General features: G+C 39.7%; 2 protein-coding genes across 2 annotated transcripts in view; one reads left to right on the top strand and one right to left on the bottom strand.

The window, feature by feature from the left end:
• ZNF630 (zinc finger protein 630) overlaps positions 1-13,326 on the bottom strand; it is a 265,177-nt gene that overhangs the window by 95,859 nt on the left and 155,992 nt on the right. The window lies entirely within an intron of this gene.
• The window catches only part of ZNF81 (zinc finger protein 81), a 106,463-nt gene that overhangs the window by 75,403 nt on the left and 17,734 nt on the right, over positions 1-13,326 (top strand). Inside the window, exon 5 of the mRNA XM_031026861.2 lies at positions 4,901-4,996. Coding sequence (XP_030882721.2) covers positions 4,901-4,996 — 96 coding nt within the window. The remainder of the gene's footprint in view (positions 1-4,900; positions 4,997-13,326) is intronic.

The raw sequence follows: 13,326 nt of genomic DNA, 5'->3' as shown, positions 1-13,326 counted from the left end.
GGCTTCCACTTGGCCCTTCTCACCATAATAGTCCTCACTCCACGGGTCAGGGAACCAGTATGGGTATTCTGCCAGTTGCTGAGTATCTGTATTCTAATTCTGCATTCCTGAACCTGGGAAATAACCACAGGTTGGATTGGGGGGCCTGCTGGGCCCCCTGTGAGATGGAGCTAAGCTGAAAACTCAGTTGATGACTTCACTCTCATTAGCCCCTGTGCTGTCTGGTGGGCCATGGTGACATCTTGGGTCTCCTGGAATTCGTGTCAGTTCAGAACTGGTCTCCAGTAATCTTGGGAAAGCCTCCTTTCCCTCCCTGCACACTCACCCTGACAAAGGGCTGTAAATCCCTTTAGGGAAGAGAAAGATTAGCAGTATACATTTTGACAGTGTAGGGGGGTCCTTCCTCAAGGGACCCGGGCTCCCCTTCATTCAAAGAGTTCTGGGTCTATAAACTGGCTCAAGTCTGAAAAATGATTGAGGAGCTGAGACTCTATGTATCCTGTTAGACTTCTGTTCACTTGACCTAGAACTCTTCTCTTAATGCACATCAATTAAGAATTTAATAGACAGCTCATCTGTTTCTTTTCTAGAGACACCATGATCAACTGGCCAACACCATGGGTCTCTGCAGGTCAGACTATTCTGATCACTGGTTTGACCCTGCTGTCCATTATAGTAACCGTGTCTACCTTGCATTTAGCAATTCACTGCCCCCATTTGGCCCCTGTCACCCCAGGATCCAACTACTCCCATGGCATTGGGGTTTCCTGATTTGTGTCCTACAGAGAAGAGCAATCACAGAGCTCTTCAAGAACACCGCCCCCCTCACAAATTTGCATGTCCCAGTCATGGTAACAAGAGTGTCCTCTGGACAGCGTGGGAGAGCATGTCTTACATGCTAAATCCACTCTAACATGCCAGTCTCCCCAAGCCCTTGGATGCCTTTCTCTGTAGTATATAGCACTTCTCCATTTCAGTTGCATTTTGTACAAGCCACGTTTTGATCCATGTTTCAGCCAACCAAACAAAATGTTTGAGCCCTTTCTAACCCCTCAAGCAGCAACATTAAATTAAGAATCTGTGTAGTGTGCACATACCAACACATTTGGCCTGATTGATCCAACTTTATGTCCTTTCCATTATCCCACACTCTTAAATATCTATTTGTACCTAGGTTTCCCAGCTTTCTGTCTGTATAAACTGGACAAATAATGCAGATCTCTTGCACCTCCTCGTGGATTACACAAACCTCCCCCTTTGGGCCCTGATGAGATTTGAGTCTAGTTCTAGGTCTAGAAGCAAATAAGGGTAGTGGGGGTATGTCGTGAGAGAAATCAGCAGTACCTTGCAAGGCAAGTACCTCAGGGGAGGCCATTGTGGGGTCCTCAGGCAAAGTAGGGTTAATCTTCTCAGACGAGGGTAGAAGGGCTGCTTCTACTCAGAAAGAAGACTCTTCAGATCTTAGAAGTTCAGTGTCCTCATATATGTCCATTCCAAATTTCTGGATCCCATTCCTTTTCAGTCAATTCCCTTACCTTAATAGCAGACACGCTGTAAGGTTGGGAATTCAATTTGTGTTGTAATGTGGCCACTCCCAGGATGAGACTCTGGGTTTGGTTTCCGGCAATATCAGCTCTGTAGCTACAGAGGTTAGGGGTTTCTTTCAGGACAGACATAGAAATTTTCAGGTCGTTTATGCAGCGCTTGAGCTGGGAAATCAAATCCCTGAGTTCATTCTTCCACCCCCCCCTCCACTTTGTCCAGCACAATTAGGAGCAACCTGGCAATCTTATTATACTTGTAAGTTTGACAAAAATTTCTAAGGTGTCAAATACAAGGTCACCCAGAACCATGCCTCTCACAAGCATTTGATTAGGAGTATCCAGTGATGGTATTTCGCATATCTCTTTTGCCACATCACCCCATGGACTCCCAGTGTACTCTTTACTATTGGAAATAGAGTCATTAGTGCCTTCAAATCTAATCAGGGTAGGGAACCAATTCTAGAAACCCCATAACCTGTTCAGAAAACTCATTCTTAGTATTCTGTTCCTCTAGTGCCACTTTCAAAATCTGTTATGGTTCTCCAGAGAAATGGAACCAATAAGGTAGGGGTATGTACATATACAGAGTACACACACACACACACACACACACACTATAAATACACACATACACACCTACCTAGAGAAAGACAGAGAGAGAGAATGAATACATATACACAGAGTCCGGGGAAGAGATTTATTTTAAGGAACTGGCTCGCCTGATTGCAGGGACCAACAAGTCTGAAATTTAAAGGGCAGGCCTGCGGCTGGAAATTCGAGTGAGGTGATGTTGTAATCCTAAATTCGAAATCTGCAGGACAGGCCAGTAGACTGCAGAACCATTCCTTGTTCTCTTTGCCCGCAGCAAACACAACAGATTGTGGTTCTTCACCTGGTGGGGTGACCCAAAACATCATTCTTTTTTTTTTTAAGATTTTATTTATTTATTTGAGAGACAGCATGTGTGTGCATGCACGCACACGTGCGCATGCGCAAGAGGGTGGGGGGAACAGAGGCAGAGGGAGAAGCAGGCTCCCCGCTGAGCAGAGAGCCCGATGCGGGGCTCAATCCCAGGACCCCGGGATCATGACCTGAGCCGATGGCAGATGCTTAACTGATTGAGCCACCCAGGCACCCCCCGCCCAAACTTCATTCTTAAAGGATCTGGGCCATTAGTAGTTCTGCCTGAATTGGATTGTTATAGTTCCTGCTGACTTTCATCACAGGGCACAGCAGTACTAAGAAATGCCCTAAGGGATTACATGTGTTCCAGACTCTCTCTTCCTTATTTCCATTGTGGGGTAGCAGGCCAATTTCCCCTGACTAGTCAACATCAGTCACCCCAGCCAGCACAGTAACTTCCTTCTTTGCCTTTTGATTCAGAGACATGAGGAGCCCAAAATGTCCACGTGACAGACTTAACTTCCAGTTCAGTAGAATCACTACTGTGTCTCCTGGTGGAAGTGTTCCTCCCTTTGGAACTAAGAGAACAGCAGAGCATAGGGGGCACAGGAACAGGAAACAAATATTTTGCTAGTGGACCAGTAGAGGTGGTAGTGAATGGTGCCACTCCTGCCCTGGGCCAACAGGGTGGGGCCACCACCCTGGTAGGCTTGGAGGACAGAACATTGAGCCAATAAGAATTACTCTCAGGACGCCTGGGTGGCTCAGTAGGTTGAGCCATTCATTGCCTTCGGCTCAGGTCATGATCCCAGAGTCCAGGGATCGAGTCCCACATCAGGCTCCCTACATGGGGGCAGCCTGCTTCTCCCTCTGCCTGCCATTTCCCCTGCTTGTGCTCTCTCTCTCTCTCTCTGACAAATAAATAAAATCTTAAAAAAAAAAAAAGAATTACTCTCAAGCCTTAAAATCTAGTGGGCTTTGTCTTGCTAGTTTTTGGACCTTCTTGGGATCTGTGATCCCTTTTTTCATTCCAATCTCTCCCTTTGGAATGGGAATGTCTGTCTTAATGCCTGTCATACCATTGCATTTTGGAAGCTGATGATTTGTCTGCTTTCACAGGTTTGTGTGGAGAGAAGCTGCCCTGAGATGACTCATACTCACATCACACCCATAACCAATTTGGGTGATTTAGATGATAAGATTTAAGACTTTGAGTTGATGTTTAGATAGATTTTGAATTTAAGACTTGATGCTGGAATGATTAAGACTTTGGGGGATATTGGGATGGGGTTATATATTTTGCACACGGGAAGGACGTGAATTTGGTGGTGGGGGGGTGTCAGAGGGCAGATTTTTTAATGGGTTGAATTGTGTGTCCCCCTGAAAAAAAACATACGTGGAAATCTGAACCCCCAGTATCCCCGAATGTGACCTTATTTGGACATAGTGTCTTTATAGAGGTAATCAAGTTAAAATGAGTTCATTGGAGTGGGCCCTAATCTAATATGACTGGTGTCCTTATTAAAAAAAGGGAAATTTGGGCATAGAAATAGATACATATATGGGGCGCCTGCGTGGCTCAGTCAGTTAAGTGTCTGCCTTTGGCTCAGGTCATAATCCCAGGGTCCTGGGATCGAGTCCTGCCTCGGGCTCCCTGGTCAGCGGGGAGCCTGCTCTCCCTCTCCTTCTCTCCCCAGCTTGTGCTCTCTCTCTCTCAAATAAATAAATAAATAAAATATTTTTAAGAAATAAAAGAAATAGACACATATAAAGGGAAGACGATGTGAAGACACATAGGGAGAAGATGACCATGTGATTGGAGTGATGCATTTACAAGCTAAAGAAACATCAAAGAGGGGCTCCTGGGTAGCTCAGATGGTTAAGCATCTGCCTTCGGCTCAGGTCATGATCCCGTGGTCCTGGGATCCAGCACCGCATCGGGCTCCCTGCTCTGCAGGAAGCCTGCTTCTCCCTCTCCTGCTCCCCCTGCTTGTGTTCTCTCTCTGGCTATCTCTCTCTCTGTCAGATAAATAAAATCTTTTAAAAAAATCAAAGACTGCCAGCAAACAAGCTAGAAGACTCAAGGAAGGATTCTCCCTTATATCTGCCAGAGAGAGCATGGCCCTACTAACACTTTGATTTCAGACTTGAGGTTCCAGAAGCATGAGACAATGACTTTTTGCTGTTTTGAGCCACCTAGGTTTTGGTACTTTGTTACAGCCGCCCTAGGAAACAAACACAGAGCCTCTATGAGAGTATTTCCATTCTCAGCTGCTGAGTACTCTGAGCCATCTGAAGTGTGTGCTGGTGACGTCCTTGATTGGCCTGAGATCCTTCAGTCCATTAACCTCTGTGATTATTACTCTTTTCCCAGTGAAATGTGGTTACTTTAAAAAAAAAAAAAAAGTGGAAAGCAGTTAGCTGGACCCAATTCTATCATGTCCTATTAACAGGGTATGAAGTTCCCAAACCAGAGGTCATCTTCAAGTTGGAACAAGGAGAGGAGCCATGGATTTTGGAGAGAAAAACCCCACATCAGAGCTGTTCAGGTGAGTGAGTGCAACCTAGGCAGATGGGGGGCATGAAAACACTTTTCATTTCCTAAGAAGCCTATGCCTTTAAAATGCTATTTATTGCTACCTTCTTGGAGGATCTCAACTTTGGAAACTGCTTGAGAAGAGGTAACATTGGCCTCTTAGGTACCAGACTATTCTCTCCCTTTATATCCCTTAGTGTGATCAACTGTCTTTTTTGCCTGGCTTTCCTTTGGGAGAAGTGCTGCAATTCTACACTCAGAATCATATGCCAGGCTTCCGCCCTATAGATCTTGCTTCTTTGGATGTTTTCTCCTTCCATCACATTTTTATCCTTCATTCCTTAAGCCCCACCCCCAGCGTCAGAGATTCTTAAAATATATACAGTCAGGTTTTAATGGGTTTGCCTTCTTTGAAAACCAGTGGGTTGCCCCACTCCTGTTCTTCTGAGGACCTTCTCGCTTTCTTCCTCATTTTCTTCTTAACTCTAAGATAACCAATAAACTCATCGACAACCAGCCTCACCTCCTCTTCTCTTTTCAGATTCCTCACTCCTCTCTATCTCCCCTGTTGCCATGCCTCTCTCCCATCTTCTGACCTTGGGATCACTGTCACTTAGCATTTTTGTCTTTTAAATAAATCAACTGTGTTAAGGTATAATTTATATACAGTAAAATGTATCCATTTGAAGTGCCGCATTTGATGAAAGTCCACACTGGTGTAATCACCACCCCAATCATGATATGGGGAACATGCTGTCTCACAAAAATGAGTCTCCATGCCCCTTGTAGTCCATGGGCACCACCACTTCGGCCCCAGGCAAACTACTGACAGCTGTCAGTATAGTTCTGTCACTATCGATTAGATTTGTCTTTATTAGGGTTTCATATGAGTGGAATCCTACTCTCTACACCCTTTTGGGTCTGGCTTCATTTGTTCAGTATCATGATTCTGTGATTCATCCATGTTACTGAGTATATTGCTAGTTTATTCCTTTTAAACGCTGAAGACTATTCCATGATATGAATAGATTGCAATTTGTTTATCCATATACCTGTTGATGACAGGTGGTTGTTATTTGGTTATTATGAGTACAGCTGTCGTACAACAACAGGTGGTTGTTATTTGGTTATTATGAGTACAGCTGTCGTGAACATTCTGGCATGTCTTTGTGTGACCATATGTTTACATTTCCCTTGGGTAAATACCTAGGAGTGGAGTTGGGGGGTCATCTAATTGTATAAGTAAGTGTATACTCGCCTTTCTAAGAAATTGCCAAACTACCTTCCAAAGTGGCTATGTGATTTCACACTCCCAGCAGCAATACACGACAATTTCTGTCGCTCACATCCTTGCTAACACCTGTTACCATTATTTCTTTAATTTTTGCTATTACAGTGGATGTGTAATGGTATCTCGTTATGATTTTAAGTTGCACTCCTTTGACGAGTAACGATAAGTATCGTTTCGTGTGCTTATTGACCATTTGTACATTTTTGTTTGAAGTGTCTATTCAGATATCTTTCCCGTTTTTTTTTGTTGTTGTTGTTGTTGTTTTTAAGATTTTATTTATTTATTTGACAGAGACAGCGAGAGAGGGAACACAAGCAGGGGGAGTGGGAGAGGGAGAAGCAGGCTTCCCGCTGAGCAGGGAGCCCGATGCGGGGCTCGATCCCAGGACCCTGGGATCATGACCTGAGCCGAAGGCAGATGCTTAATGACTGAGCCACCCAGGCGCCCCAACCAATTGACTTTATATATGTGAACCTATTTCTGGACTCTTTATTTTGCTCCGTTGATCTATATGTCTTTCTGTTTTAAGGTTTTTCTGTTTCTTAGTTTTTAAGGAGGGCACGTATTGCATGGAACACTGGGTGTTATACGCAAACAATGAATCATGGATCACTACATCAGAAACTAATGATGTAATGTATGGTGACTAACATAACATAATAAAAAAATAAAAAATAAAATAAAATGTTGGTTTTAATATTATTCAGGCATGCTGAGACCAACAGATCCAGAGATGACTACCATTAAAAAGATAATTTGTGGGGCACCTGGGTGGCTCAGTCATTAAGTGTCTGCCTTCGGCTCAGGTCATGATCCCAGGGTCCTGGGATCGAGCCCCGCATCGGGCTCCCTGCTCCGCGGGAAGCCTGCTTCTCCCTCTCCCGCTCCTCCCCTGCTTGTGTTCCCTCTCTGACTGTCTCTCTCTCTCTGTCAAATAAATAAAATCTTTTAAAAAAACAAACAGTGGATCGTGGATCACCACATCAAAAACCAATGATGTATTGTATGGTGACTAACATAACATAATAAAATTTAAAAAAATAAATAAAAATAAAATAAAATAAAAGATGGTTTGTAATTCACAGTCCCCAAGAGGAGTAGACATGCCATACCATGCAAGGCCACAGCAGGACGCACCAGGGTCAGTCAGGAGGCCAAAGTTTTAGGGGAAAGCATGGCTAAGAGCCTTTATTGTCATTTTCATGGGGAAGAATGGGTGAAACAGAGTAAGCAGGCTGGGGAGGTTTAGGATTGGCTAGTTTTGAGTAATTTCAGTGGGGCTCCAGGGGTGTAGGGACTGTCTCTAGTTACCTGGTACCTGGCACTGAGGTGATCAGAGCAGGAGGAGAGCGGCTTGACCTTAACAAAGGAGGAGAGGACGTGGGCTCTGGGTTGGTTGGTTTGCATATGAAAGGTGTGCTTATGGGGAACTAACTCATCTGCCATCTCTAGGAAATAACTAGTACTGAGAGAAGCAGTCTCTCCAGGATGAGGAAGGCACCAGATGGTCTGAGCGTCAACAATACAGAAAATAAGATAAGGAAGATGTGATATATATAAAATGGCATATTATTCAGCCATAAAAAAACCAAAACCTTGCCATTGGCAACAACATGGATGGAACTAGAGAGTATTATGCTAAGGGGAAGTAAGTCAGTCAGAGAAAGATACCTCATGATTGCACTCATATGTGGAATTTAAGAAACAAATGAACAAATGGAAAAAAAAGAGAGAGACAAAACAAGAAACAGACTTTTAACTATAGAGAACAAACTAATGGTTGCCAGAAGGGAGGTGGGGGGATGGGTGAAATAAGTGATGGGAGTTAAGAGCACACTTATTATGATGAGCACTGAGTAACGTATAGAATTGTGGAATCACTATATCCTACCCCTGAAATGAATATAACGCTGTATGTTAACTATACTGGAATTAAAAATAAAAACTTTAAAAAATAGAGAAAATATAGTTAATATACTGTCCTTTTGGCAAACTGACATTTTCTTTATCACTGTAGCTTCTGTAATGACTCTTGAAATCAGGTAGGATAAGTTCTCCAACTTTGCCTTTTTTTAAAATTACTTTGGCTCTTCTAGGTCATTTGCATTTCTATATAAAATTTATAAGCAGTTTGCACTTTTTTTGAAAAAGCCTGCTGGGGTTTTGTTTGGAGTTGAGTTCACTCTATAGATCAATATCAGGAGAATTGATATCTTCACAATATTGGGCCTTCTAATCCACGAGCATGGCATATTTTCTGTATTTATTTAGATGTTTGATTTCTTTCAGCCTCAGTGTAGAAGTCTTCTGCATCCTTCATTAAATTTATCCCTAAATATTTGACGCTCTTTGACAGTATTGTAAATGACATTGTTTTTTTAAATTTATTTCAGATTATTCATTGCTAGTATAAATTGCTCGTGATTGATTTTTGTACATTGACTTTGTATCCTGAGGCATTTGTACATCCACCTATTAGTTTTCTTGTAGGTTCTTTGAGGTTTTGCATGTAAGTAATCATTATCACGTTAAAGACACTTTTTCCTTTCCAATTTCATGCTTTTTATTTCTTTTCCTTTTCTTACTTCACTAACACCTTCAGTGTGATGTTGAATAGAAGTGGTGAGTGTGGGCATGCTTGCCTTGTTCCCAATATTAGGGATAAAAAATGCATAGCATTATGTGTGATATTTTTTGAAGCTGCCCTTTATCAGGTTATAGAAGTTTTTTTTTAATCCTAGCTTGATGAAGAGGTTTATTTTTAAATCATGGTTATGTGTTGAATTTTGTCAAATCCTTTTTCTTCATCTTATTAGAGTAATCATATGAGTTGTTGCTTTTATTTTGTTTATATATGAGTTTATGTGTTGATTTTCAAATGTTAAATTAACCTTGTATTTCTGAGATAAAATACTAGTTGATTATGATATATAACCCTTATTATATATTGTTGGATTATATTTACTGATGTTTTGTTTGAAAGTATTTGCATTTTTCATGAGTGATATTGGTTGTAGTTTTCTTTTTCTGCAATGTCTTTGTCAGGTTTTGGTATTAGGATTATGCTGGCCATATAAATGAGTTGTGAAGTGTTCCCTTTTCTGTTTTCTGAAATAGTTTGTGTAAGATTGTTATTTCTTCTTTTACTGTTTGATGGAATTCACCAGTGAAACCATCTGGGCCTGGAATTTTCTTGATGGGGAAGTTGTAATAACAAATTCAATTTCTGTCATAGACGTAGGGTGGGTTATTCAGATTTTCTCTTTCATCTTTTGTCAGAGATAGTAAGTTGTATTTTTCAAGGAATTTGTCTATTTACGTTGTCTAATTCTGTTGTAGTCTGAGAATACACTGTGTGATTTCTGTGAATGGTCTGTCTAGGGGAATATTCCATGTGTCTCTGAAGAAAATGTATATTCAGCTATTGATGGGTGTTGTGTTCTGTAGTGTATAAATCAAGTTGGTTGCATGTTGTTGAAATCTATTGCTTTACTGAATTGTGTTCTACTTGTTCAATCAATTATTTGTAATTGTAGGGGATAAAAACTGACAAAGAGATTTTAAAGTTTTTATGGATATGAAAAGGCTCTAGAATAGCCAACGTAGTCTTGAAAAAGGAGAAAAAGTGTTAAGATTTACTGTAAAGCTACAACAATCCAGATAGTGTGGTTTTGATATAAAGACAAACAGATATATAAATGGAATAGAAGAGAGAGTCCAAAAATAGACCCACACATATATGGACAACTGAGTTTTGACAAGGGTACAGATACAATTCAGTGGGGGAAAGGAATTTTGTTTTTGAACAAATTGTGCTGGGACAAATGGATATCAGTACTGGAGGAAAAATGCCCTTGACCCATACATACCTCACATCATATATAAATATAACTGAGTTTAATATGATTGAATTGTTTCTATTAGACCAACCTATCTAACAGATATAAACTGTTAACTATGAAAAATACACTTTCAAAACTACTGAAAGAAAGACAAATGCCACATGATTTCACTCATATGTGGAATTTAAGAAAACAGATGAACATATGGAAAGGGGGGACAAAAGAGAGTGAGCAAATCATAAGAGACTTTCAACCATAGAGACCAAACTGAGGGTTGATGGAGGGAGGTGTGTGGGGGATGGGTAAATGGGTGATGGGTATCAAGGAGGGCGCTTGTTATGATGAGCACTGGGTGTTGTATATAAGTGATCTATCACTAAATTCTGCTCCTGAAACCAATATTACACTATATGTTAACTAACTGGAATTTAAATAAAAATTGGGGGAAAAAAAACTACTGAAGAGACTGGATAGTGACCAAAGGAACATTTTTCTGGGTCATCTTATATTGAGTAATTTTGGATTGTTATCCCAAATATTATCAGGGTTATGTTTTAGTAACACCATTTTCTGTTATATGCTCCCGTGTTTTTGTCATAGTAGGCAGTTAAGTAGGTTAGACTCAACCTGGAGATGCTATCTCACCTATGGTGGGTAGCAACTTAGATCTCTGGTCAAACTTGTTCTAACTTCTAACTCTTCAAAACCTGCCTGCTTTTGTTCACTCTACCAGCACATGTTTTGTTTTGTTTTTCTAGAGAATAGGGTTACTGTCTGATTAAGGACTTTTTTTTAGGAGCTTCACCATACTAGAGGTGGAACTCTTACAATTGATTCTTGTACATTGATCCTGTATTCTGAAACCTTGCTAAATTCACGTATTAATTCTAGTGAGTATTTTTGTAAAGTCCTTAAAATTTTTTTTGCATAAATTACCATGTCTTTTTATCATTTCCTTTATCGTCTGCATGCCCTTTATTTTTATTTTATCTCGAGGGCAAAAGCTTTAGGTCTTTCAGCACTGAGTATATTAGCTGTGGTCTTCCTTAGATGTCCTTTATTAATTTGTAGCAATTTCTTTCTATTCCTAGTTTGATGAAAGTCTTTAACATGAATGGATATTAGACTTTCCAGATGCTTTTTGGCATTTATTGTGATGAACATTTTATTCTGCTGATATGGTGAATTTCACAGATTTTCAGATTCTAAACTGACTTTGCCTTACTGGGGATAAACCTTACTTGATCATGATTATTATCTTCTTTATGTATTTCTTGAATCAGTCTGCTAATATTTGGTAAGGATTTTTGTCTCTATGTTTAAATGAGGTATTAGTCTTTAGTTTTGGGGGATATTTTGCTTATAATATCTTGGATTTTAGTATCATGTTAATGCTAGCCTCATAAAATGAGCTGGGAAATCTCATGCCTGCTCTATTTGCTGAAAGAGTATGTGTAAAATTGCTATATTTGCTAGGATTTTTTAATGTTCACTCCTCTGTTTTGTGATTTTTATGTAAGATTGCTTTAAACTTTATGATTTTTATTTAAATATATGGTGAAATATACCAGTGAACTCATAATGGGTCTGAAGTTTTCCTTGTGAGATTACCTTTAATTTCAAATTCAGTGTCTTTAATAGATATGGAAATATTCAGATTTTCAATTTCTTCTTGTATTGATTTCTTTGAGTTTATACATTTTATCTATGTTATCAAATTTTTGGCATGTGGTTGTTTCATAATATTCCTGTACCATTGTTTTAATGTGTGTAGTATCTTCCACAATGTACCCTTTCTCTGAAATTGAAAAAACTTCAGTTCAACAGGAATATATTAAAAATCTATATTTTTATGCACTTAATAACATAGCTTCAAAATATATAAACTAAACATTGACAACGCTGAGAGATAGACAAAATGCATAATCATAGTTGAAGATTTTAACATACCTATCTCTATAACTGATTTTTGTCTTTACAGACATAAGAATCTTTAAAGATATAGATTTGAGGGGCACCTAGGTGGCTCAGTCGGTTGAGCATCCAAGTTTTGATTTTGGCTCAGGTCATGGTCTCAGGGTTGTGGGATTGAGCCCCACGTTGGGCTCTGCACTCAGTCCGAAGTCTGCTTGAGATTCTCTCTCTCTCTCCCTCTGCCTTTCCCCCTCCCACACATGCTCTCTCTCTAAAATAAATAAATAAATCTTAAAAAAAGATTTGAACATGATAAACCAATGTGACCTAATGGACATACCACAGGTCACTACATCCCACAACTGTAGAATATACATTTTTTTCAAGTGCATATGGCACACTGAGCAAAATAGACCTGATTTTAGGGTATAAGGCTAATTGCAACAGATTTCAAAGGATTGAAATTGTATGTTAAATGTTCTCTAATTACTGTTGAAATAATTAAAACTGAACAGAAAGACAACCAGAAAATATCCAAATGTTTGGAAAGTAAGCAACACACATGCAAATATCCCATAAGTCAAAGAAGAAACCACAATGGAATTAGAAAATATTTTGAGCAGAATGATAATGAAAATATGTCACATCAGAACTTGTGGGATGAAACTGAAGCACTACTCAGATAGAAATGTATTGCTTTATACATACCTACCAGAAAATTGGAAAGTTTAAAAATTACTGATCTAAGTTTGCAACTCAAGACATAAAATAATGAAAACTAACAAGGCCAGAAGTTGGTTCTTTGAAAAGGTTAATACAATTGATAAATCTCTAACAAGACTAATCAAGAAAAAGAAAGAGAAAACATAGATTATTAATGCCATGCATGAAAAAAGAAACATTACAAATCCTACAGATATTAAAAGGATATTAAAAAGATATTATTACCAACTGTATGCCAGTAAATTTGGTAATTGAGATTAAATGGACACAGTCCTAAAAGAACACAAATTACAAGAAATACCACAAAAAGAAAGAAAAAAATCTTAGGGGCACCTGGGTGGCTTAGTCGTTAAGCGTCTGCCTTCGGCTCAGGTCATGATCCCAGGGTCTGGGGATCGAGCCCCGTATCAGGCTCCCTGCTCTGTGGGAAGCCTGCTTCTCCCACTCCCCCTGCTTGTGTTCCCTCTCTCACTGTGTCTCTCTCTGTCAAATAAATAAATAAAATCTTTTTTTAAAAAAAAGAAAAAAACCTTAGTAGTCTTTTTATCTATTGAAAATATTAATTTATTATAG

The sequence above is a fragment of the Leptonychotes weddellii genome, chromosome X (assembly GCF_054177405.1).
Source record: "Leptonychotes weddellii isolate Sample4059 chromosome X, ASM5417740v2, whole genome shotgun sequence".
Taxonomy (NCBI): Eukaryota; Metazoa; Chordata; class Mammalia; order Carnivora; family Phocidae; genus Leptonychotes; species Leptonychotes weddellii.
This window is presented reverse-complemented; position numbering and strand designations above follow the sequence as displayed.